The sequence below is a fragment of the Channa argus genome, chromosome 1 (assembly GCF_033026475.1).
Source record: "Channa argus isolate prfri chromosome 1, Channa argus male v1.0, whole genome shotgun sequence".
Lineage (NCBI taxonomy): Eukaryota > Metazoa > Chordata > Actinopteri > Anabantiformes > Channidae > Channa > Channa argus.
In genome coordinates, this window is record NC_090197.1 from 40900507 (window position 1) to 40928032 (window position 27526).

Sequence of the window (27526 nt, forward strand, 5' to 3'; positions counted from 1 at the left end):
ACCAAAGGGATTTCTCGTAACTTGGCAATCAAAGCCTGTTCGAGTTGTTTTCAGAGCACTGATAAACCCAATATTTTAGAGAACATTCTCTGAATCAAATACCCTCACAGCATCAAAAAGCAAATACAAAATAACAGAATCAACATATGTATGTACACATAAAACCGTTCTGTAGCTCTGCATTAGTGTTCCAGCTTTATTTGTGTAAATACCTACACACTTTAATGCACTTGGGATTACAATCAGCCAGTTCAGTCAATAAGATGATTACAAAACATCGTAACAACGTCTAAAGTGTAGTAAAAGTAGTCTTCTTGTTTTGGTTTAAACACGGAATGCAATGACTGTATCAGAAAATTAAATGGAAAGCAGCAGCCTTGACTCAAAGGGGTGAACTTACACTCCGAGTCAACTATTGTGTTCAACTCAAGGCACTAGAGAACATTTTATTAACTAATATTTAAGCAGGTCCAACTGATAATTGTTTTGTTTTGTTTTTTTAAATATAAGTTGGGCCACTTGAGAGAATACTTTAAAAAAAAAAATACTGAACATGGTTTTCTAGTCATTGGACCTATGGCATTTCATAACTCTAAAACACACCGTCTGAAGTGTGAGAAAACTGAAAGGCAACAAAAAAAAAAATATTACTTCTTGGCACAGGGGAGAAGGTGGTTACACCTGCAGTATCGGCCAGATTCCTAGGAAAACAGTTGAGGTGCTTGTTTGTTTACCCCAGACAAACAGGCAGTTGATTGTAGTTAGTCATAGTTCAGGCAGTCATGTAATATTTACACATTTGAGACACAGACCGTAATTGCAGAAGACTGCCAACAGTTATAACTTTGGTATGACCACAAACACATAGGAAAAATGTCCAGCATTTGTAAATTTTTACACATTAATTCAGTTGACAACACTGATAAAATGATACAATGTGACTTTTATATACTTCAAGGTCCTGTTATAAATAGAACTGTAACCCAGTTATTGCTTGGGATATTATGCCTGGTGATTAAAGGATGTGTGCTCAACTGCGTTTGGGATGTATATGTTAATCTTGGCAGACTGTTTAATAAAGGAATGACAACTGTGTCACCTATAATGATTGTTGTAGCAGATAAACTACCTGGACAGGCTGGTTTGATGCTTTAAAAGCATTCAAGCCTCAGAAAACTGTTGGGAATAGTCTGAAAATGAAGTAACAGTCAATAGTCTTCAGATCATCCATCCACACATTTTCACGAATGAAACAGCCTGGCCACCCATTGCGGGAACACTATATTTGTGCCCTGACAGATCCGGGTCACTATATTCCTCCAGTTCATGATGGTCCATTTTAGGAGTGTCTCTGCAGGTGATGTTGTGAGTGTTTTCTAGTGATCAAGTCTCTGTCTCATTGGAGTGGATTATCAAACACACAGTCTGGTAGGACAGAGATTTTAAGCTTCTTTTCTGGCCAACTGTACTCTTTTGGTAGTTTTGTCTAAAAGAGAAAGAGAAAGCAAACCCAATGTTAAACAGGTAGGCAGTTAAACAAAATCAGCCTGAAAACAAAAGTAAACAAGTTAAAAAAAAAATAAAAATCACCTCCTCACGAGTGCTAAGTTCCTGTAAATCCCCAAGCATCTGTTCGACAAACTCTTCAGTCAACAGTATCTACACAGAGAGTAGAAAATGAAACTTGTTAAATATAAAAGCATCACATACTAACTGAGTCTGTGTTCAATTCTGGGTGTGTACCTGAAGCCATGGTCCATGAGCTGCATACGGATGCTCTTCTGTGGCAAAAGCTCCTTCAACTCCTGTAGACACAAATGTAATGGCTGTGTCTCCATTTATACTTTTGTAAGTAAAGTGTCTCCCATGAAGCAGCCGGCCTCTGTAAAAGATTAAATACTATATGACTTATAAAAAGGTGATAAAAAAAAGGTGCATAAAATGCTGTTCTAGTTATTATAGCCATAACCGCATTTCTTTGTACATGGGAAAATTACCAGGGTTTTTTTTTTTTCGAAAATGTTGCTTTCTCTGAGCATTCATTTTATTCAGATGTATAATCCCCTCAGTAATGGCAGACATGTGGAATCTATTTAATAAAAGATGTCAACCATATTTAAAATGCATGAGGTGTCCAAAACATTAGAACCACATCTTCTTATAATGCACTCCAGTACGTCTCAACTAACCACTAAAACCTGAATAACAACCAAAGTAGAATTATCACCTTTAAGAAAGAAAGAAAACTGAGAAATTATGAGATTGTAAAAGTAGAATTCATGGCAGAGCTGCAGTATTGGTTTGCATAAGACTGTACAGGTGTACCTAATAAAGTGGCCAGTGAGTGTATATACACACAACTTTAAACTACCAAGAAGGTTGGTCTATTGAAATTTTGACCACTAACCATCTTAAATATGACAGAGATTTTAACTCCATTTAATTGTGTGAAATCCTCACCCACTAAAATCAGAGTAGTCACATTCCTTTCCAATATCACATTATCAGACCCCTTACACCATGTTCTCACTCATACCTCAATGCACACCTCTCCCTCTCTTACGCAAATATCTCTGTTTAAAACTAACCCTGGCCTTGTTCTTTCCTCATATAGAGATTATGCAGGTTCATGCTCATCTATCCAGAGAAACATCACAAGACCTTTATAAAAGCATTCAGTTCCTAGTGGACAGTTATTATGTAAATAGATTGTGACAACACATTACAAAAAGTATAATTTGCTCCACATAAAGTTAAAAACTCAACCTATGGAAATTCTAGACAAAGATTATATCAGAGACAGCAAAATACAAATTTAAAGATTCAACAATATGCTTAGACTTGATTTGTTCTGTAACATTATCATGTCCCCCTTTAGGTTTGCGTGCATGTTTTTTGGTCTAAGATTTGTCCACAAAACGTACTTCTCAATGCTGAACTACAATGAACTTCAATTCAGTACGTCACACACTGTGTTGTCCTAAAGTTTCCTGTTGCTGTTTGACACACTGGTCATTGGGCAATGGGAGCCAGTCATTGTTCATGTTCTGTGTTGTCTTCAGTGTCAATATTCTTTAATAACCTTGTGTCTTCCCTTAGTCAAACACAGCATACCAGAAAAGTAAAGGGGATAAGAGTTCTAATAATTTTTGACCAACAAGAAATGGTTTAGCTATTGAACATCTGATTAACTGGTGTTTTATTATAGCATTCTGCCACAGCCATCCAACACAAATGCCTACTTTTTGTGTCTTATGAACACTCCAGAAGAGTAAATATCGGGTGGGTATAGAAAAATCACTGGGCAGTACCTCAGGCAGAGTGGCAGAAGCGTGCCCGACTCTTGGTTGAACTTCAGATGGACACTCTCTAACTGACGTGTTCGGACCAACTCATGTGGAACAATGGCCGCTGAACTCTCACTCTCCAAACTGTCCTTCCGACTACTGAAGAACAGACAAAAGAAAAGACAACATAAATGTAAGTGGGGAAGTGTGGAATGGTACAATTGGCAATGACAGGATGGATGAATGTAGCAGCTCCTTGTCCTGTTTCTTTAAACGGGAACGTAGAGACATGGATTTTACAGTATTTCATACTCCCACCAACTCTGCACTACAACTTCCAGAGAAAAACAGCAATGAAAGAGTGACAAACCAAGTTATGCTGGTAGTTAAGAAACAATAGTGATAACAGCTCAGAAGTCAGTTGTGCTGTGAGTCACGGTACATGGAGTTACACTCATGCAACCCTTTTGCCGAGCTGAACACATTTTTGTGTGTGCGCGTGGGAAAACTCACTGAGAGGTCTCGTGGCTCTGCTTCTGGCTGTTGATGGGTGGTAGTGCTGCTTTGCTGTTAAACTCCAGTCCTTTTCTCAGGGTCTCCCTGATCTGCTCAGTATCTGTCAAAAGAGCAGCATGGAATTATCGCATCATGCACTCCTCACAGCAAAAAAACAGAAATCCTGTGTAAAGGTTGACAGCGCAGATCCAAGAATGCTCAGTCTTAATTAGATCCAGTCTTTTCGCTCTTTTGGGACTTGACTCACCTTTGTCTGAGAGCCTGCGTGGTTGGGATCCAATGCAGATGGATCGGCTGTCCTCCTCATCCTCTGGTGGGTGACTCAGATCATCCCACACACACTTGGCACTGACCCCACTTAGGTTAGAGCCTTCCGTCTCTATACCCTGGTCAACTCTCTCCTGCTTAGATGAGCAAGAAATACATGCCGTCATTAACACTAGTTCTCATTAAACTCATAGAAGGTACAGTTTCCTGCAATGAGAAGATTCTGCATAAAGATGTGTTAACTATCAGGGCATACTACGTACTGTTAGAGAGCAGCTATAAATACTTAGTTGGCAGCTTATTCTGTGCACCTAGCTAAAACCGAATCATGCCATAAATCGTACCTTTGATAAGACTTTTTATTGAGAAAGATGTTGATTCAATTGTACACCCATTTTGTGGCTGTAGTTTTGTGTAGGGTACTGCATTGTAGTATTTCTATTGTCTGTTCCACCCTCTTTAAGCTGGATTCATGCTTAATGCAGCAGGCGTCACAAAGCCTGTCCTCCAAAATTACGTTATCTTAGCCTACAAAAGGACCCTGGGCTGGCCGGATGCACAATGTCTGACTGTACCAGTAGTGCAGAGGTTTTTCCAGAAGTTTTTATCAATCACATTTTCAGCAATTCCTCCTTTATTAATTTGTTTTGTAATTTGATGATTAATACCCAAAGGGCTTCACAGAGCATTGCCAGCAATATATGTGCAGAGCAGGGAGAGGGAGGGTGAATAAAGCCAACCTGTTGGATTACTAATTAATTTCAGTGGGAAATGAAAAGTCAGGTGTGTCAAACAGGTGGGAGTTTAGGTTGCTCAACTGAGTGTCTCAGACTTCCAAAGCCTGATCTTGACAAAACAGGTTTGTTGAAGTTTATCACGGCTTAAACAAAGGAGAATTCTAATAGCTTTAGAAGGGGATGTTCACCAGGTTGGCTAAAGACTATCAAGCACATCGTGAAATAACATTTAACACTTCTATCACCCTAGCCAGGAGTGGTTGACTCAAAGATAACACTGAGACCAAAGGGTGTAATGGTCTTATTTCACAAGGAACAACAGTATAACATCTAGAACACTAAAGATTTCTCTTGCAGTGGCTATTATCAGTGCTAATACTTTCAACATCAGAACACTAAACGAAAATGGTGTGTCTGACGGAGCCACAAAGAGGAAGCTACTTCTCTACAGAAAGAACATTACTGCTTATTTACAGTTTACAAAGTCATGTGGATGCTGAATGTAATGGGAACAATGTGAAAAGTATGCAACCAAAGCAGAACGTTTTGGTTTGAATGAGTAGCATATTTTCGTCACAACCAAACACGGCATTACAGGATGAGCACAGAAATGACTCTGTACAATGCAGTACTGTTGAACAGCAGCACAAACTTCAGCTTCCAAACTGATGAGAGCTGATCCAATAGGTCTCCAACAAAGTATCAACAAATAAATTGAACATAACCTTTAAGGCTCTATGGCATGAATGTTGCATTAGACAGCGTTAGCTTTAGCTAAGTTTACAAAATAAACTGCAAACTGGCAGTGTAATGCATCTAAAGCTGCATATAATGCTCCCACAATACAGAACGATTACTCTAAAAAGATATAATACACAAACAACTAGTAGCTGTGACACATGGCCTTTCATCTCATACTGTATACTGTGCTTAACTGAGTGTGCAGAATTTAAAAACAAGCCTTACTTGTAGGTGTGGGTCAATGTCAAAAATAGTCTCTCCTCTCCTCATGTCTGTGATTAGCCAAGGCCCACCAGCTCTGTACACAGGACAATCATCAACATTAAGCATTAACCATTTCAGCATTAACCCCAAGCTCAACACACAAAGTTAATAAATGAACAAGTAACTATGCTCTTCATTTGCTGCTCATAACATATTAGAAAGTTTAAGTCAATGACTGACCATTTGGAGCCGAATGCAACTACTGGTTACAATATATAATGAATGTCACCTATTTGGTGTGCCAAGATCATACAAATAAAACAGATCTGGTATGCATTACGTTAAATAAGGCTGCAGTGAAAATCTCCTCCAATTAGTGGTGTAAAGTAATGTTATGGCAAAGCAGTGTGGGTCAAGTAAAGTTACACTTTAAAAATCTGATTGTATTTCTCATCAAAATACTATAGCTAGGTTTATAAAATAATACATGCATCCTAGATCTTGAAACATGTCCTCATCTGTACTCACACTCTCACTCCACGCATCAGCTCCAAGATGCCTTGGCCATTCCACTGCTGGGCTGCTTGGAGCTCCTCTGTACAAACACCTACAATCTACAAGAGACAGTACAGAACATGACAAGATGTGGTTTACATTCCTGTTACTTTCTTTGTACAACTGTTGATGCCTTCATTTAATTATTTATAACAAGAATTAAACACTCAATTTTATTAACAAGCTAACAATTCTTTATTTCATTGTCTATTGCTCACACAAGCTGGTTTACTGTGGCTGTGTCAGGGTTTCAACTGTTTGTTACCATCACAAAAACAATAATTAAATGTCACAATGTCTTTGGTAATCTGTATATCATTGTATTCAGCTAATTCTAATGATGTGGTACAAAAGAGTACGTTTACACATTTTGAAGATGTTTGTTTCCTGCCTTAAGGAACATACAGGACACTGACTCTTATTAACTTTTAAAAACTTACTTAAAAGAGCAGATGGATGCATCTCTTTTACTGGACAATAAAACACTGTACTATTATAAGAAGCTTGTTTTCTCCATTTGTCATCTGTCAGCTTTAGTATGTAAAAAGGATCCCAGAAGTGCTTGATGTTATTTATACCATGAATATCTCTAATTTGAACTCACCTGGAGAAAGCTCACTGAACCAAAAGGTGTCTGAATTGGTTGCATCTGTGGGTCCTCTGTAAGCAACATATGCTGGATACGAGATTCACTATTGTCTAGTGGATTGTGCCATGATACATGGTCGCCACTACAAAATGTGTTTTCTGCAAAAAGGGAAAAAAAGCAGATGAGGTTTTTTTTTCATGACAAAATATTTAGTTTTAAGGTCCATAAAAGGGAGTGGGGAGGGAAAGAAAGAACAAGGAAAACTCTAAATAAGGCAAGAAAACAAGAAAAGAAAAAAGATACAAACTAAATTTCCATCTGGGAAATCTATCTGCCTGGGAGGTAACATACACACCCAGTCCAGATTTGCTGCAGAAGAAAAGCAAAGGGTAAGATGGCAAGGAACCAGCATTCATTTAACTCAGGGGCCTAGCCCACCCACACGCAAATTGACCCCAGCTGGAGAACAGAGGAGGACTGGATGATGAGGAGAGGGGAGCCTGAGGGTGCATGGTTTATAAATGCCCTACCCTTCTTATTATTCACTTCGCTGTTTAAATTATATACACAGCTGAAGGATTTAAAGGAAAAAAAAAAAAAAACTACTTACAAGCACCATTAGAAGTATTTTTTTTTTAGTATATGTTCACACGCAGTAACACTCAACAACAAAAGTCTTGTTTGCTTCCTGAAAATAATCTTATTTTGTCGAGGGACAGAAAGGGGATATTCAATGTCTTACCCAGAGCCCAAAACAAATGATATATACTAATGGTTAGATTGCTGCTCACAGTTGATTCCTTTATTTATGCAAGTTTACATGTATCAGTGGAACTACAAGCTACCTTTACGAAGAACTTATTCATCAAATTCACAAAGATGTAAAAAGGTGGCATGGCAATCACAGCTAAGAGTTGTTCTATCAATAACAGGGCAGATAAATCATTTACCAGTCAATTAACAAACTACAACTAAATGAAAAAACACTAATCATTACTCTTTGACAAGAAATTTCCAGGCCAGGGATGAGGAATGCAAGGCTGAACCAGCAATGTTTTTCATTCACTCTTAATTGGTTCATTTTTAAATGTCTGATACACAAATCTGTGGAGCAGAAATAAAATAAAAGTAAATAAAATTTGTATAGCACATTTCACAGAGAGGACCTCACAAAGTGCTTCACATAAAAATAAAAAAAAACATATGACATAAAATAAGAACAGACCACACATCAAATTTCACATCAGGAAAAGTAACAGATTATTTACAGTTCAGGCATTCCCATTCAATTTATGGTCAGAATTGGGAAAAGCCTGTCTATACAGGTATGTTTTGAGAAGTTTTTTAAAAATAGCCACTGAAGCAGCAGTCCTTAACTACTGTGGAAGAGCAATCTTGGTGCAACAGTAGCAAAGAGCCCGGCCACCCTTGGTTTTAAGTCTGGTGCGAAGCACAGCCAACAGATTCTGTTAGGCAGACCTGAGTTCTCTGCGAGGAGCATGGGCATGAAGCACGTCAGGTTGGTACTTAGGCACCTGACTGTGAAGGCGTCTATATGTAATAACAAGAACCTTAAAGTTAACTCTAAAACAAGGTGCCAATTTTAAGGAAGCTAATTTGGGGTGATGTGACGATGTTTGTATGATTCCGGCAGCAGCGTTCTGCACCACTTGGAGACACTCTATTGATGTTTTGCCGGGACAGTGTGTGACACTATAGACCTAGGTTTGGCAATGTTTCTTTTAGGTGAAAGAAATATATACGGGTCAAGGTATTGATGATTATCAAGATTCATATCCTGATCAAAAACATAATTTCTCAGGGAGGAACGCACATTTTAGCTAAGAGACCGAATACAGCAGGACACCTTAGAGACAGTGCTATTAGGGGCCACAACGAGAGCTTCAGTTTTAGCTGTATTTAACTGTAATATGTTGTTGGCCAACCAGGCTTTAATTGCTGACAGACAATTAAACAGCACAGTGAGATTGTCAGTTTTGTCAAGGTTGAAAGAATAGTATAGCTGGAGATCATCTGCATACATGTAATATGACACACTTTCAAACTTGCTGATGATGTCTCTCAGGGGCAGCATATAAAGTGCAAACAAAATAGGTCCTAAGACTGACCCCTGAGGCACGCCACAAGACAGGGGGGCAAACATTGACATGAAAGAACCTATAGCTACATAAAAGGATCTACCTGAGAGGTATGATGTGAACCAGTGTAGGGCACTACATGAGAGGCCTACATGGCTAATAAGCCTCTCTAATAAAGTGCTGAGGTCAATAGTGTCAGAGGCTGCGCTAAGATCAAGCAGGACCAGGATAGAGCATTTACCACTGTCAGAAGCCATCAGGATGTCTTTAGATAGAAGAGCAGTTTCAGTAGAGTGCCTCGGACGGTAACCAGATTTAAAATGATCCAAAATATTATTTTTAATGAAAGGAATTTCTTCCTTTTTTGAAATAGGTCTAAAATTGTTTGTAATAGAGGGGTCGAGATTGGGTTTTTTTTAAGGAGAGGCTGAACAACTGCTTTTTCAAAATCGTAGGGGAAACAGCCGGAGACCAACAAACGTGAAAATATAACACATTTACCAGCTGGACAGTCAGAGGTGAACGAAGAATACAACCATGATCAATCACAACCAACTCTTCAGAGCCAACACAGTCAATTTGGAGTCCAAAAGTGAAAACCAGGTCCAGGGTGTTACCCTTAATGTGTGTAGGGCAACGGACATGCTGAGAGAAGTTAAAGACTTCAGTAATGTTTAAAACTTTTACATCCTCAACTTTTACACCTCAACATACCACTGAGGCGCCGATTTCCAGCAACTTTAAACGATCACACACAATAACTATGCACTATAAACACCAAAAGACACAAACAAAAACAAATACAGAAACAGCATAAACGGCAAAGGTGGGTAATTAATGTATTAGAACCCCATCTTATACTGGAGAAGTGCTGTCGTTGCATCCAGCGAAGTCAGACTCGCAGAACAACGCTGTCTGCAATGCTGAAACAATACAGAAGCTCACCCTTGTAACCAGTGAATTTCAACAATTTCTGGAACATTCTTATTAATTGTGATTTCTTTACAGCAAGTATCTGAAAGGCTGTGCAGAGTGTAGTAAAGCAAAGCAGACTACAGGAGAGCAGGGAATGGAAAGATTGAGAAGAGCGATTTGATTTCGAGTATCAAGGTAGCGGTTAAATTAAATATAAAATGTAAAGGTTATATTTTATATTGTAGCTATAGATCTAAATAGTCACATATATAGATATTTACACTAACAATTAAAGTATTCACTTAATATTTACTGAAGCCAAATTAAATAACTTGTCTTTGTCATTGTCAGCTTTCCTCTGTTTCAATGTGACAAAGATGCAAAACCAAAATACTACTTTTTCCCACCCCTAAAACCATTGCGCTTACCTGACTGGAACACATAGCGAGCCAAGCCTTGCATGAGTTCAGCTGGCCAAGTTGGTGGTGCTGTCTCTCCCATCTCTCTTTTAAGTCTAAACGTGAGCTCAAAACCAAACCCACTGGGTCCATCAGGCCCTGTGAATCTGGTACACACAAATTAAATTATTGCTATTAAACATGCAAGTTGTTAAAATGCTGATGCTGTCTAGAGTAAAAACCTGTCTATGCATTGATACAGGCATACCTACAATGGTTTGTACAGATACGGTTTTAGATAGTGTTAAATTACTCAAACAAACAAAAAACTCAAGTACGCTCTTCATTTAGTCCATCAAAGATTTTGAAATCCCCCTAACTTCTGGACCACAGGAAGTCAAGTTAGTGTACTTACTCATGAACCCTGTTATCCCCATACAGGTCACTCAGCCCAAAGCTGACATAGTGCCAATGCTCCTGGATGTCCTGAGCTGGACAGCCCATATTCCTATACATACTAATGTAGTCTAATGGGTCGGGCCCCCCTAACCTGCGGGAAGCATTAAATAAAATCATCAGCCGTGTTTTTATTGTTATTCGACAGCAGTTACTCTTCAGAACAACTAAGTTAGGTGACGCTATAGATTGATGGCTTAACTTGGTGGCACAAACTCGTACAGAAACAATGATGTATATTTTGATTAAGCTGGTTTAGTTTGATACTGATTCATCTGACACCCCGAAATATAGTACCAATCACTTATACTGAGGCCCCTGGGTGTAAACCAGTAGGCTGCAACATTAGCTTGGCAGCTTAGCTAGCTACGTAGCTGTTTGCTAAACGACTAAGGCTAGTCATAACAACAGAAGGTTCTTGCACAATCTTAGTACCTAGACGTGTGTCAGAGCAGCAACAACAGAACAGACTACCTACCAATATTTAACAATGGCTGTAACTTGAAGCGGGTTAGCCTGCTCGGGATAAAGTCGCCGACATTCCCCGTAGATAGCCTGGAGTCCAGGAGGAAACAGCCCATGGGCTTGAGCACCACTGGTAGGCCGTACCTTATCCATGCCACAGCCTCGGACAAATCTTTTTAATCAGTAAGAATTTGAGAGAATGCAAGTATCACCTATGCACAGTTCAACAAACAGAAGCTAAATAAATCACAAGGGATTCACAATAGTAAAGTTATTTAACTCTAACAGATTTTACACTACTCGTTGTGCTAAACACAGCTGGAAACCAGCCTGTTGCTCATCCTCTTCAAACAAACTACATAACCATTTGGTGGCTGCAACTCCTGACGTCACTGGTGATGTTCACTAATAGCCAATTGGAAAGGAGATGTAAGTAGTGTGGATTTCTATAGCATTATGATTGGTTAACACACTGTCAATCACTAAATAGGAAGCTTTGATTGAAAGGCCGGGTCCTGAAAGTTTTTCAGGGGCCAAATGATGGATGGATGGGGCAAATGGGTCTAAAAGAAAACTGACGTAACAACTGGTAGAAAACGTATACGGCTACCAAAGTTGCAATGCTTTAATTCAGAAATACTCAACAGGATTCATTACACATTTACCTTACATACAATGTATACTATTATATCCCATTATAACAATGAGATTTAACTTGAAACACCTAAACACAGTAAACACTTCTTGAGTAAGAAGAAAACTAACTTTCCACCACTGTTACTCTTTTAATTGCATTGCATAACATTTTTGCTTTTCTGTCAACCAATGTAGTGTATTTAAGTGCAAGTAAGTTCATTAAAGAAAGTGTAATATGTAAGGGCCCCTTAAACCAGAAACCTACAGAGCCCCTGGCAATTAAGTTTTCAGAACACAATACATTTTCAGCCACCAGTTTATTGGTCGTTGTTTTAGTATACTCTATTGTAGGTTATATATCCATCGATTAACTGTCACCGCCTATCTTATTTGAGCCGTGGGGGGCTGGAGCCTATCCCAGCTATGGGGGCAGAGTTAACCACTTCACCACTGTGCTGCCCCTCTATTGTAGGTTGTGCTTTATGTAAAAATCCAACATGGCACTAATAAGTAGAACTAGGAACTAGAATATCAGGAATGTTGAAATAAAAATGCACATCAGAAGACACAATATATAAGATACATAAGATTTGATTTTATTACTTTTGCTTGGATATTTTTATCTTTGGGTCACAAATCAGAGATTTTACTGTATCCCAAAATTAAGGTATAGCCTAATGGTTTATTCAGTGAAAATGTTTTTTAAACACATATTAAATATGCTTTGCCACATGCTAATTGGGAAATACTAACATCATTAAGTGAGGAATATGGGTGCCTTTTTAACAGAAGTGTCCCAGAAAAAAGATACATAAGTGACTTCGATCACGTTCACACCACTAAATGCAAAAATAGAGGAATAATCTGAATATGTCTGTCAGGCAAGATGGTGTCAGGCATTTTTCACATATTATCTCTTCATGCCTTGATTTTTTTTATGCGTATAACCTTGTTTTATGCTACCGGGTAAGTTTCCATTTTACTTCACTCTATGACGCAATTGCAGCCACCTTCACATTGTAGTCATAGGTCTCAATATGGATGGTGCGGACTACAACTACTGCAAACCACTCCTGTGATATTGTTCCATCCACGTGGGAGATATGTATGAAAATTCAGCAATAAGTCCTTGTAGCTTTTTTCTTCTAACTGCAGTTTCAGAAGGGAATTTGGCCTGGGTTGTACATAGCCTAAAACATTTTAGTTCTGTCTAACATAGATTATCAGGAGGGTCTTTTGTATAATGCACAGCCCAGAAAACCTAGAATTACTTTGAGAAAAAAACATTACTTCAAAAGAACTGTGTTGAACCAGTGCTATGTACCAGTACCAGTACCTATGTACTACCAGTACTACTACTTAATCTATTGAAATTATTAACTCCTCTTATGAAACTTCTTATAATATTGTGTTTTATAATACAGTAGTGGCAACTTGAAATTCTGTTAGATTCAAATGATGTTGAAAAAAACGATGTTATAGATCAATTTATTAAACTGCAATCACCAGGGCACCCAAAACTATGTAGCATCGTAGCTCTTGTATTTCTAAAACTCTTTGCCATTTAATGCTCCCACTCTCCTTGTGAAGTTATACATGTTGCAAATGTTAAACAGTATTTGCAGTAGTTATATTTAATAAATTACATACGACAATAACTTACTTCAATTCACTTTATTGGCGATACATAATATACTTATAACCAACTTTAAAATAGTCAGAAACAGAAATGTCCTTGTTTTATTCACAAAAACATTGTAATATATTACACTCTTTCGAATTAACAAATTCTTGCCTGTTTGAATGTGTAGTAAACCTAAGACATGCTTTAATTAATTACCATCACAATGTATTAATGGTTTCTCATGGTGTTGTACACTGCAGCTGACAAACTAGTACCATGCCAAAAGAACTGAGCCCATAGATGACATCTGAAGACGCCACCATCTATGGAATTCAGTTCTCATAGTAGAGTACTTATAAAAATTTGGTTCGTAAGAGACTCTTGAGCCTTTGATGGCTTAATCATTTTACACAACTCAGCTTATTGCCTAAGTGTTAATGAAATAAAACCAAAATAACACAGTCTATACCCAACAAAGCATTGTAAAACTACTGAAATAAAAACAAATACAATATACAAGTTGTTATATATCGTATATAAAATACAGAGGAGTGTACTGACGTTAAGCCACACATGACAATTCTTAAGAAAAGTAGGGTGATGATGAGATAATAACATAAGCTCTACTTCTTTAATTGAAAGATTGAGCAACAGGGACTTAGAAGTGACTAAAGATGATTATGAAACAGTGATCACTAATAAGTGGCTTTTGTATTATTATGCAGTCAGTTTGATAACATTTTCATTAGCAAAGGCAAATTGGAAAAGTGAAATTAACCTAAAGCGGAAAACAAACCTTGAAAATGTAGCTATGATTAAATGGATCTGCATGGTTTAGACAAAGTCTATGGAGAGTTTCGACGTCATCTAAAGAATCCAATCATCTTCTAAACCTAAGTACTCCTGGAAATGTTTCACAACTACTAAAACAAAAGTTTGTCCACTGGGCTGATGGGCTGAATCAGATAGTGCTCTGGTCAAGACATGAAGTGAGTCATAAATTATAGCTGTACACTCCCAGGAAAAGAACTTTGGGACACTGTGATTACGGACATACAGTTCAATGTATCTTTGAACCCTCCAAAATAAGTTTAGTATTAACTAACCTCTGATGTACTACATGATCTCTTCATTCAACTAAAAAACACCTGACTCAAGGCCTGGAGTCAATATTGACAATGACAGTACAATGAGATAATTTCTCAATGTTATCTCAGTCACAGTGGTCTACTCACTATGAGTGAACATTCTTCTAGGATATGTGTAACGCAGTACATTGAACTTTCTGAGGAAGGCCACACCTGAACACGTTCAGGAAACTCCTATCTTTCCGGCAGTTGGACTGGGAAACAACCGGTTCTACTGCCTGTTACTAGATGAGCGATCCCCATTTGAGTATTAACCCAGTCTTAAATCCTGTACTTTTTTTTTTAACATGTCATATTCAAAGATCTTATTAATATAGTACAGCAGCATTAACATCATAAAGTGCTGGAGCTCAAAAAATGTGGAAGCTGCTATTTCTGAGAACTCTATTTTACCTATTTCAAAATCTAAATTCACAACTTTAAACTGATTTCTATAGGTATACAAAATCAAATGTGTCCCATTTAGTTTTTCAAACCAATCATCATTTGGCCTGTTTGAGATACATTTCTGACCATATACTTACCATGGTAATTGTTGAAGATTTTCTTTCACACTCGTGGATGAATCAGAAATGCATCTCCTTATAGAGGCCTTCCAGCTCTGTGCTCTTACAGAGTCAATCTCTCAGCAGTCCCATCTCAATTAAAAGATGTTTTAATGTTGAATCAGCAGCTAGCCTTTCCAAACTGAATGGGTACAGAGTAAGCCATCCCTCCCCCAGTCACGTCAACTTCTGCTCGCTCTCCCATGTCCTCCAAGTCCCAAGGAAGGATACAGCATACTGGCTGACATTCAGAGCAAAGAATCTTAAATACCACTACCTTTCACATAACACATCAGCCTCCCTCCCTCTTCTCTATCTGTTTTTCATACACTCCCTCTGTACGGTAAGCCTGACAGTCACTTCCCAGTAAGAAGGAAACAGTGGGAGTGAACAGCACGCCCCCTCACAGTGAATCAACACATAATAGTTTCTGAGGAAAACCATCTGACTAGCCCTGCCCCCTGTTCCCATAAAGTAAGCAGGGGAAAGGCTGTGTCTATTGAAGGAACCAGGAATTCCCCCACAAGCCATGAACAGCTGTCAAGATGAGAGATGATGACGAAGCGGACACACTGGAAGTTTGCCAGTTAGGCATATGCAAACAGAAATTGTCTGAGGTGTTGAGCGTGTGCGTAACTGTAAAATAACATTACAGTATATTGACATTATATGTAATTGGAAATTCTGTGCTCACAGTGTAGGTGTCAATGTGCACTGTCATGTTTGAGCTGGTGACACAGTTTTCTAGAGAACAGTTTTATCTTTTTCCAAGCATTATTTATCAGCAGGGTAGTGTGTACTACTTGCGTCACAAGCATGTTTAGGATGACACTCATTCATGGGAGTATGTGTGTACCTGGAGTAATTTATTCCTGGGAGGACTAATAGAGCTGCATTTGATAACAGACTTCCACAAATAACTTTTATTTGATCTCTGGTCGTAGTCAAATATTACAGTGATGAGGTCAGATGAACACTAGGTCAGCAGGGTAAAACCATAATTTTTTGATAAGGTAGCAGAACTCATTTTCAAACAGTTTCATTGTTTAATGACCATGTTGAAAACCCCGCATGTTCACTCATCCCCTTTATCTAATCATTCCAAATACCAGGCACTTGTCTGGACTTGGTGTATACTTCCTCAGAAAAAGCCCTGACAGATTTATTAAATGGATTTCCTTGGTCGGGACAAAAAGGGGATTCCAGGTTGGGTTGAAAGAATTAACAGAATAGCTTCCTTCATGTAGGGATGCATATCTGCACGTTTCCCAGCGTGTGCTCATATTGTGTCAGGACTCTTTTTTTGAAGATTCTGTGGTGAATTTCAGTGAATATAGAAATTGACAAACTTAACAAAAGCCATTACTAGAATGACAGGTACAGAGACCCCATACAAACCCATCATTGATGTGCAGTGACTGTAGAATCCACTTTCAAACTACATCCTTGGGCTGGTGGGATAAGTTGCAATTGACATTTTGCGCTGGACTTCAGAAACAAGCCTGGCTTTCATGCTGCTGTTTGAACACTGGGGAAAATCACTCGCATAGGTCACTGAGCCCATTTCCTTTTTTTCCTCCCCATGCATCCAAAGACCTGTAACAGCCCCTTTCAACTGCACTTGAGTTACTGGCAGACATATTCAAATTTCTATAGAGGAAGTAAAGGAAGCAAATGAGAGATGAAATGGCTTTTTTCCCCCCCTAATCACAACTTTTTTATTTACCACTGTTGCGCTTGTGTATTATATTTCATACAGATTTTTTTTTTTTTTTTTACCTTTTTTTAATTATTAAACGGATTCATTATCAGTTATCGGTGTCGGCATTCAGGAGCCCTTTGCTGTTTTAAAACGAAGGGCTACTATATGCCTCTGAAGTCCCTCTTCCCCATCCCACAGGTGATCCACAGAGAAAATACCCTTCTGCTCCACAAAATTCTTAAACAGGTGTAGTCCACCACCTACTCCAAAGTAATGGGATTTGGTGGCCAGGTAGACAAGTCCATCTGGTGCCAGCAGTTTGTGGAGGGTCTCATGTAGCACAGAGTAGTAAGCTGTGTTGTAGATGGTTTCTGAGGTAAATATAATATCATATTTTGGTGGTGGATCTGTCTGTAGAACCAAAGCAAGAAAAGTGCTCCAGTCACCTGAGAAAAAACAACACTTGGGTAGTAATGGGTGCTGGGATAGGTCTACGGCTCTTTTCTTGGGAGGTGGGCTGCAATCTGTTAACTCCTCTCTGTCTTTCGTCATTTCACAATCAGCTTCCTTCTCTGTTTTTCCCTTTCCCCTCCCTTCTTTGTCATTTTTACTGTCTGCTTCATCATCGGTTTGGCAGTTTAATATTACATTTGGCACTGTTAGCTGTTCAATAACAGTACTGTTATAATCTTGAAAGTGGACTTGCCTGGCTCGTCTCTTTAGGGCCAATATTCCCAACAACCCAGCACCACAGCCCAAATCTAAAACTGCCTTCCCCCCAAAGGTCGCTTCCTGTTTCTCAATCAGCTCCAGAAGGTCATAAGTGCACTCCCACACCTTCAGCCCTCCCTCATACACGCCAGAGATGAGATCAGACTTCTGCTCAGCAGAGAGGGAGAAAATTCTCTCCCAATCCTCCCTCTCAGAGGCTGTCTTCTCAAAAACGGTCTCATTGAGGAAGTGGAGAGGAGGAAGGGTTCCGATAGAAACTGTTTCAAAGACAGCATCCACTGGCAGGAACTGAAGGTCAGATGGTGGAAGGTGCTTTTTGGCCTCTTTTACTGGCTCTGCTGGTTTAGTAGTGTCATCTGTCTGAAAAATAAAAGCCAGTATGCATGGTTAGGGAACAGCAATACACAATATTACATGTAAACTTAAAATGATCATGGGACCTCTGGTTCTTCATAGGAATTAACAATGAAATGTGTATGTTCTAAATGTGCTGCATTAGAATCCCAGCCAGGTTAAGGCCGGTTTCCAGCCAGTTCTGAGTTTACACCATTGCCATGTTGCCTGACTGGGGGTGTCAAGTAGCACAAACGGGGATTTTCTTAGGGGCAGGGGCTGAAATTTCTATGAGTATAGAGCTGTTTTCCATTAATATAATATTCAAAATACATACACTGAAGTACAGTGAAAAAATGCAAAGCTAATATGGTTTCACAACATAAAATTTCACTTGGGTGACATGACATCTGCCGATGAAATTACAAGTTTTGATGTCAAATGAAGCAGATGCCGTGGGATCATTGTGGATGTTGAAATTGACAAATGAGAGCTAAGACAAGAGTTACAAATCAGCCATGTCATTAGCTGCAAACATTGTTGGCTGATTAGTCACACTCACCACAGTACAACAGACTATATAAAATGAGTGTGTTGAACGCCTTTTTGTCATGCTTTGAACAAAAGTCATAACAATAACAACTTAAAGTCTACTGTCAGTATGGCCTAATTTCTGCTATGACTCTTTATTGACATGTCTGTGTCTCTATGACGTCAAGGCTCATGGGCAAACAGGCCGTCAACCTACACTCTCTTGTAAATTGCACCTGAAAGAAATAGGAGTTTCATTGTTAACTGTGATGGAATGACTTACACAGGGGAAATTAGTCAATTCGATAATCTGCATATGAGTTAAGTGTGTGTGTGTGTGAAGGCGTGTGCCCCTCTGGTCAACTCTAAATGCTTAGACTTTGCAGGAAAAGAAGTCTTTATATTTTTATACAACAATATGATTCTATGATTTATTATAAAGTCCAGTCTATATGTATATAAAATCAAAATTTTGGAATTGTACAACTTTTATGAATTCATGCAAAGTAAATCAAAAATCCACATTTCCCTTATTTAATAAGCATAAGCATGTTTATTTGTTTGGCCAGCTTAGTTCCTATTTATTTATATATTTGTGTAATCTAGTGTATGGGTCAATAATGTGCTTTCATGTTCAGTTATTTATTTTTTCTGGTTTAAAACTGGCCAAACATTACCTGTCCTTGGACCATTTGTATTATAATAAAGATGAATAACATGGTGTTAGTCCTTTAAAAAATAAAACAGATTTTTAACAAAATAGCGTTAAATCAAAAAAGCAAATCCAACAAATCAGGTCAGAGAACACGAGTGCAACGTTACCTTTGTTTAATCTACCATAACATCGAATATAATATTAGTGAGTAAACGTCACTCACAGATTGAGCAGCACTGTCTTTCTCTCCACCTTGGGAATAATTTCCATCAATGTTGCCCGTGTGTGTAGTTTGTGCTGGAACATCAAAATTAAAACAAAATGACATGATGCTTGTCTACAACGCTTGTCACCACATGGCGAATCGACGTCTTTCTCTTCGTCGTGGTCTTCCTATTTTCTTCTTTGGGTTAAATGGCGTGTGGCAAACCAGTTTACAGGTGCATTACCGCCACCTACTGAAAGTAAGATGTACATCGCATAACATGTACATCACATACAGTAAATTAAAGACCATTAACCTTCAACGTTGCCTTCTTTCCCAGCACATTCCCCAGTGTAGTTTTCTTCTTCTTTTAAATTTAAATATTTTATTGACAATTTTCAAATTACATATATGCCATAACATAGACACATGTTTACAACAGTTATATAACAGTTGTTAAAACTTTTTTTAGCATTTATGTTTTCATACATAACGAAACGTGTGAATATATATTTATGAATATAAAAGTTACCGAACAAAATAGTACATTATCGACATATGAAAAACTGGCATCTAAGAGGCCAAACAGTACATTTTTTTACAAACTAACCAAACCTTTCTTTGAATCCACATCGTGATACTTCTTATTAATTAACTAAATATGTTTTTTAAAGATCTACAATACAATACATAAAAACACTCAAGTCAATGTATTAATTCCTGACTCGCAATACCATAATCCCTTCCGGTTTTTTAGAGCGCATGCGCACTACCTTAAATTGGGATTTAACTGTCAGTGATACCGATTCTGCTTTTCTTCCTTAACATGTGGCAATAATCCCGTTGTTCCTTTTGTTTGTGAATGTCGAAGAAAAGGGTGGTCTCAGCAATATTTTTTGCCCTAATAGATCAGTGAGTATTGCCTAAAATAAATCCAAAATGTTGGTAACTATCAGAGTATGAGCCGCAGCAGTTGGATAACTGAATAGGTGAACACTGTTTGGTACTCAAGCAAAAGGGATTTTGTAACAACATTCAGTGGTTCGTGAATAATGCGAATACTAACTGTTAAGGTTTCGTGAGGCAAGAACTGTAGCTAATTGTTTTACAGTGGTCGTTGATTGTTCGCGTCATTGCCTGATATTGTAGTTAAAGCTAAACGCTGCTGCTGTTGCTGTTGGTGCTGCTGCTGTTCGTGCTGCTGCAAACCAAAATCAACCCCACTCCCGATCACTGCCCCTATAGCATCAGGTAGCCGCTAAGTGTTCAATCCCCACCCTGTTTGGAATGCAGCAAAACAAGATTATGTCTTTTCAGGCTTTTAACATGTCGTACTCATGTGAGCCAGCCCATTTGAACATTGTAAACGTCTGGGAACACAGCTTTATCTGATGAAGTTTAAGAGTGAGTTTTCACAGGTTTATATGGCGAGGTGTTTAAACAACATAACTGCCAATAAAAACAAGTCGGCTGCATCTCAAATTCAGCACGTGGTAAGTTTGAAATAATTCACTAGATTAGAGCTGAAGGGTTGGTCTATCAACATGTACTTTCCAACTAAAATAGCAAAGATAGCAATGCTATAGCTTCTAATTTATATTTTAAAAAAAGTACAGCTTTTGTGTGTCTTTGTTGAATAACTTTGGGTCTGGGATTATTGTTTCTATAAAACAAGCGGGTTAGGTGAATTGAGGACATTGAAATGGACATTTCTTAAAACAAATTTAGCAAAAATATTAACCCAAAATCAGTGTATTATTAAGGGTATCGTATCATAACACACTGATAATAATAATCATAAGAAAGATAATTGTAGTTCTTGTAGTTGTAGTTGTTGATTTGTAGTCAAAATTATTCCTGCATTCTCTTATTTGTACAGTGATGTATTTAAGATGCAGTTAGTGTGACAACTGGACAAAATGGGAGACATGTTTTCAAGATTCATGTCTCTGTTAGCTATTTAGGGCGTGAAGGTAAATTCTTAATTTTTCTTGTAGGTTTGTGCATATCACAGATGCAGGATGCGGTGGTGTCCCACTTCTGTGCTCCACCTACTGCGCTCTTTGCGTTTACGGTCATGTACCAGGAGAGGAAGGAACAAACTGCCTCCATGGATTAAGGAAATGTGGTCTTACATGAAACTGCTTGTGCAGTCACTTTACTTTAATTCCCTCACCGACTCAGATGTGGTCTTTGACTCAATCTTTGAACCAGTGTTTTGGACAGTTGATTATGTGACCCGCTGGTTTGGCTTGGTGAGCGCATGTTTATCTGTGTGCTATTTTATTTTATTGCAGGAAGGTTATTAGTACTTGTCTTAAGAAAGCTCTTACTCTGTTTTTGTAAGGTTTTCGTTTGTCTTGTGGTGATACTGACCAGCTCCATCTTGGGGATAGCTTATCTGGTCTTATTGCCTCTGATCCTCAACACATACTCCCCTCCATGGATTGCTTGGCACATTTGTTATGGACATTGGAACCTCATCATGATTGTTTTTCATTACTACAAGGCAGCCAAGACCTCTCCTGGTTGGCCCCCAACAGTAAGATCTCATCTTTTACTTTAATGCAGAACCAAAGAGCTTTAATCGTCTTGTTTCATAACAGCTAATGCAGCAATGTTTTCTTACAGGAAAAAAATGAAACTCCATTTGTGTCAGTGTGCAAAAAATGCATCATAGCCAAACCAGCAAGAGCCCATCACTGTGGTATCTGTAACAGGTGAGTCAACATCATAATATTTTTACAGTGAATCATGGACTAACAGGGGAATTTCAAGTTATCAAGCCTTTGTTTAAGTTTGGAAAAACTTAACTTGATATCAAAATGAATCTTTTTCTTTTTCTTTTTCAGGTGCATTCTAAAAATGGATCACCATTGTCGTATCCTTATGCTAACATTATGTGCTAACATTATTTCAATTTTGTTTTTAATTTTGTTACAGAAATCTTATATTGCGACCACGAAGAGAGTGTTGTTTTCCTTAATGTCAGCATCTCAGCCTGGTTGAATAACTGTGTGGGTCATTTTAACCACCGTTACTTCTTTTCTTTCTGTCTCTTCATGACCTTGGGCTGTGTTTACTGTAGCATTAGTGGTAGAAACCTGTTCCTAGATGCATACAATGCTCTTGAGGTAAGATTCTCAGACTTGCATCAGACTGTAGGACTGCTTTTGCTAGAACGCCTGTCTGGCGTTTTGCTCTTGTATGAGTTGTTAGGTTTGGTTTATTATCTATTCTCCATGTCTGGTGTTTTTTCTCTGTGTCTTGTTGCAGTGTTTGTTACTGACACTGCCTTGTTTCTGTCTTTAACACTTGGGATTGTATATGTGGGCTGTTCCATTAGCGCTTTAAGCATTTGGATATGGAAAAGCCAGGGGTACAAGTAACAGGGATGGGACTTCTTATAGGCCTTCTCCCCCCTGGTCAGGTACAGTTTTAAAATGCACAACAACATGATTACATTTATCATTGTCTCTTATCCGTTCGTTTTGTAAATATGTGCCCTTCTTGTTTTATTTAAGACCACCTATCAGACCCCTGCACCATCATACACCTTTAAGGATAAGATGATTCATAAGAGCATCATCTACATGTGGGTGCTTACCAGGTAAAATATACATTTCATTTTATTTTTTTCCCACATAAGACCTTGACTAATGTTAGCCAAGTCTATGCTATGACATTTTGTGTATGTAGTGGGTTCAGACTGGAAAAGTGACATAATGAAGCACACTCGTAGATATCGGTATGCATAATAAATCTGCTTTAATATTTAAGTGCATTGTTGAAAATGCCTTTGTCCCACAATGTAATTCACAAAGAAAGTGGAAAAACCGTTACTGCAGCAAAACAAACAAATTTTATTTTTTTATTGCAGTTGGTAGGAAAGTGGGTCCAGGAAGACTTCAGAAATCAATTGTTTAAATATCAAATCGTTGAAAAGTAATTTGGTTCTAAAAATTTTTAAGCCCTTCAGATGATCACTTTTTTGCAAGCCCAAAACTCAATAGAGGGAACCCAAATAAACAAATGACAAAAAAAATTACACTTGTTCATTACTTTATTAGGGAACAGGGATCTTAAAAACACAGCTTTGTACTAGATGTGTTTCATGGCTCAAACAAAGGAGATCTCTGAAGGCTTTGGAAGAAGAGTTGTTTAACAGAATGGGAATGGTAACAAAAAAGTCTGCACTCAACTCAGTTGACTGTCAGGCAGTTTGTGAACAACTGGAGGACAATAAGTGCCGCTGTTACCCTCCCTAGGAGTGGTTGACCAACAAAGATCAACCTGAGAACAAGGTGTGTATTAGTTTGGGAGGAGATGAGGAAAACCTTTACAAAACCAAAGGCGTTTCTTTCAGTGACTAATTTTAAGGTTTGTGAGGTCATCGTTAAGAGATCATTATATAACGATGGTATGCTTTGCAGATTTCGAGGTGTGGAAGCCATTCTCCCAAACTAACATCGCTGCCTGCCTGCCTTTTGTTTATTTTTCTGCATGTAGACAAGCTGGGAGGCTGATTGAAAGCTTAGTGTGGACTAATGAGACCAATGTAAACATTTTTGCTAGAATGACAGTTGTTTATTTGGCAACAACTAAACACACCATCCCAGAATACAGAGGGACCCTTATCCCATTTGTTAAACATAGTGGTAACATTATAAAGATTTGGGCTATGCTGACCCTGTACCAGGATAGTTTGCTATCATTGATATAAATTCGGAGTCGTGCAAGCAAATTCTACAGGAAAATGTTGGATATCCACCTGTGAACTGAAGCTCAAGAGAAAGTAGATCATGCAGCAACCTGAAACATGCAAGTCATTCAAACAGAAAATGGTTCAAGCTGAAGAGATGTAATCTTTTGAGTTCTGACTGTTACTGTAGAACTCTATAGAGAGAACGGGCTAAAATCCTTCTAAGCTGATATGCAGGACTAATAAAAAGTTATGTAAAAGTAAAAATGTATAGTTATTGCTGCACTGTGATAATTTTGTATATAATTTTGTAATAAATACATTTTTTGTCTCACATATTTAATTGGGTTAATTTTATTTAGTTTTTTAAAACAGTCGAGTAGGCTCTTCTAATGTTATAAGAATAACATCCAACATGCTGCTATTATTTCCATACGGTTAACATCAGGATTTATAACGGTATTGGGACAATGTTGTCTTTTATAAAAATGTAATGTTTTTTTTTCTTCAGTACAGTGGGATTGGCCCTGGGAGCTTTGACTATTTGGCACGCAGTTCTTATATCTAGAGGAGAGACCAGCATAGAAAGACACATTAACAGCAAAGAAACAAAGCGAATGGCAAAATGGGGAAAGGTGAGCTTCTTAGACTTGCATTAAAATTGAAATAATTTAGGTTTTGATTTTTCAACTAAGAGAAACGTGGTCTTTTGGTGTGTATGGCAAGGATTTTTAAAAATGTAATAAAAAATTTATTTTTTAAATCTTTTTTGTCAGGTATACAGAAACCCTTTCAACTATGGCAAGATGAATAACTGGAAAATCTTCTTTGGTGTGGAGAAGAAAAGGTGTGTTTTACCTTTTGTAGACATTTCTGTTAAGGTACCCATCTATAAACTATCTGCCCTGTACTTATTGTCACCGCCTGTTTTGCTTAATCTTTTGTTCTTAGTCACTGGGTTACACGTGTTCTCCTCCCCTCTGGACACACCCCTCATGGTGATGGTTTGACATGGGACACATTCCCAGTCAAAAAGGACTTGATACCTGTATGACAGACTCCAGGCCTAGTTGCAGCCTACTTTCAGCAGTCTTTACTGTGTCCAAGCCATTCTTGTCCTTTGATTTGGTTGGGTGAAAGGATCCTTGCATGGTGGCTCCATACAACTGAAAATATGGGGTCATGTCAACCTCCAATACCTCAAATATTTGCTGTGGCATTTCTCATGTTTCAATGGTCTATATTTTTCAGGACTGAAAAGGCGACGATTAAAGAGTGGCTTGTTGCCCACTAGGTTTGACTTACAAACTGGTCTTACTTGATTCTAAGCATTCAGTTTACAATGGGTTATTGTTTATACGAGTCACATGCACCGACTGACATATCATTGGACTGAACAAAAATTATGATTTATTTTTGGAAAAAACATTTTCTTTCCTGCCCAAGGAAATTTTTATTTTAAAGAATATTTCACAGTCTAAAACAGTGTTGGGACACAATGTTTATGTCACCATCTCCACCTCTCTATCCCATTTGCACACTCTAATCCAATATTATTATCTGATTTGAATTGCAGTACCATGATAACATGCTATTTATCTGTATTTATTTTTTACCTGTTACATTAATAAATCTTTATATCTTGTTTAAATTGTTGTACACTTTCTTATGAGTTAGGAGGGATAATTGTTACACACACACATATACACATATCATTTTTCTTTAAAGTTAAGCTTAAATGATATATTTTGATTGTGGAATTTCTACATAGGCAAGGGAGCCTTCACAACCTATTGTATAACTTTTAATCATAATCACTATTATAAATAAATTGAGCAGACACACTGCAGCGTTAATTCATAGTGCTTATGCCAACAGCTCAGTGACATGCATAATTGTGGTGCATGCCAGATTTTTGTCTTTATTTTTTACAACTTGGAAAAAGGTTCACGGACATCCAGGAACGTTGTCATTATGCAAGGAGAAAGAAATTCTACTTGTGCCCCCAATGGTGCATTTGTTTTCAAGTTCTCGCACATTATTAAATTTGAGTGTAACATTAGATCAAATAAGATATGAAAATTCACCCTTGGTGTAGAACATCATATTAAGGAACAAGAGTAATATTCTCTCATTAACAACTTATATGTGCTAGTGTTGGCAGAAAAGGTGAAATATTAAAGAAACAGTTTGACTGAAAAAGAAGATTTAGGGATGATGAAAATCTGATTATTATGATGATTATAATCTGATTCTAACCCTCTTTCACCCTAACACTGCTGAAACATGTTACTGTTTTTGAGAAACCAAATATTTCTGTGGTTTAAAAAACATCAGTTAAATACAATTAGATGTAATTTTCATTTCACTAGTAATTCTGGAAGTGCAGCCATTTGCTTCTGTGTTGTGTTACACTGGAAGGTTGATTTTTACAAATGATAAAACTAATTGTTAACTCAGGTTGCACTTGCAGGGACTGAAAGTAACTACAGTGGCCTAAACTCTATATATAAAACACTGCTTTTTTATCAATGACCGGATCAAATGTAACACTTGGCTATGCTAACTCTTCATTTTTATTGAGGGTGCATTTCTCTTACAGCAGCCAAACAAACACTGACGGTTGGCTTTGTAAAAGATTAATCAAGTATTACACTATACCCTGAGCAACAAAATTAATGCCTGACTTTTACACATTAACGCACGACCAATCTGACACAGCCCCACAGCAAATGTGTTTCACTATGTGCAAAGGTGGTAGAAGTAAACTCAAAATTCAGGTAAAGGTACCAAGATTACTAGGTACCAATTTTACCTAAAGTACAAAAGTAAAAGTACTCTACTAAGATAACAACATATTTTTAACAATACTGATTATGGTTGTTAACAAAAAACATGAACAGTGATTAATAAAATGGAAAGGTGGAGCTGATTTTTTACCCTCAGGGATTGTTAATGTCATCAGTAATTATCACTTCATTAAATGTTATTATGTTATTAAATTTGTATTAAAAAATGTAACACATACATACATAATTACATACATTGTACATAATTATGTAATAATAATTATTAATTATTTAATTATGTATGGTACATATGTGCCAGGTATGTGGCAACTTTGTGGAAGTAGGCTCTTCTAAAAGTAAAGGGTAACCCTCCCCGGGCTTATTCATATATCTAAGTGTTTCCATTTTTACCCTTTCCTACACTATAAATATACTGTATCTATTGAAGGACAGGCTTTATAAAGTAAACAGAATGTTTGTGCCAAAATTGATTGTGTGGGATCAACTTGTTGCCAGATTAGGATCCAACATAATCGAAGTATAGAATTAAACTTGATAGTTAGAAATATGTTGGCAACAATGCATAACTAATAAAGTAAAAGCCTTAGATAGGTTATTCTCACCTTTTTTGTTTAAAATTTTAAATGTTAGAAAGAAATTTTTAAGATAGGCCTACATGAAAAATAACTAAAAGG

General features: G+C 37.7%; 3 protein-coding genes across 10 annotated transcripts; 1 reads left to right on the top strand and 2 right to left on the bottom strand.

Annotated features, from left to right (window-relative positions):
* Nucleotides 1-182: 182 nt before the first annotated feature.
* On the bottom strand, nt 183-11602 carry sufu (suppressor of fused homolog (Drosophila)). 2 transcript variants are annotated; one of them, XM_067520895.1, is made up of 12 exons: nt 11243-11602; nt 10724-10858; nt 10339-10475; nt 6912-7054; nt 6281-6366; nt 5774-5846; nt 4051-4204; nt 3801-3903; nt 3312-3446; nt 1744-1882; nt 1591-1659; nt 183-1486 (listed from the first exon to the last, which is right to left on the bottom strand). In XM_067520895.1, exons 1-12 carry the CDS (start codon nt 11380-11382, stop codon nt 1397-1399), a joined length of 1404 nt encoding a protein of 467 aa, XP_067376996.1. In that variant the 5' UTR covers nt 11383-11602; the 3' UTR covers nt 183-1396. The 2 variants fall into 2 exon arrangements, with proteins under 2 accessions (XP_067376996.1, XP_067376988.1); XM_067520887.1 differs by having other exon boundaries at nt 4051-4207.
* Nucleotides 11603-13524: 1922 nt separating this feature from the next.
* On the bottom strand, nt 13525-19537 carry mettl18 (methyltransferase 18, RPL3 N3-histidine). Its single transcript, XM_067520910.1, has 2 exons — nt 19359-19537; nt 13525-17976 (listed from the first exon to the last, which is right to left on the bottom strand). The coding sequence occupies exons 1-2, from the start codon at nt 19461-19463 to the stop codon at nt 17011-17013; spliced, it is 1071 nt and encodes a 356-aa protein (XP_067377011.1). The 5' UTR covers nt 19464-19537; the 3' UTR covers nt 13525-17010.
* A 559-nt stretch (nt 19538-20096) lies between these two features.
* On the top strand, nt 20097-25693 carry zdhhc16a (zinc finger DHHC-type palmitoyltransferase 16a). Of its 7 annotated transcripts, none has more exons than XM_067520956.1 (12): nt 20108-20252; nt 20759-20833; nt 21338-21595; nt 21688-21882; nt 21972-22060; nt 22193-22221; nt 22341-22474; nt 22687-22770; nt 22865-22950; nt 24554-24677; nt 24819-24889; nt 24994-25693. In XM_067520956.1, the coding sequence occupies exons 2-12, from the start codon at nt 20765-20767 to the stop codon at nt 25094-25096; spliced, it is 1242 nt and encodes a 413-aa protein (XP_067377057.1). In that variant the 5' UTR covers nt 20108-20252; nt 20759-20764; the 3' UTR covers nt 25097-25693. The 7 variants fall into 7 exon arrangements, 6 of the variants coding, with proteins under 6 accessions (XP_067377078.1, XP_067377057.1, XP_067377047.1 ...); XM_067520946.1 differs by having other exon boundaries at nt 20110-20252; nt 20658-20833; XM_067520977.1 differs by lacking the exon at nt 20759-20833 and having other exon boundaries at nt 20097-20252.
* The last annotated feature ends 1833 nt before the right edge of the window (nt 25694-27526 follow it).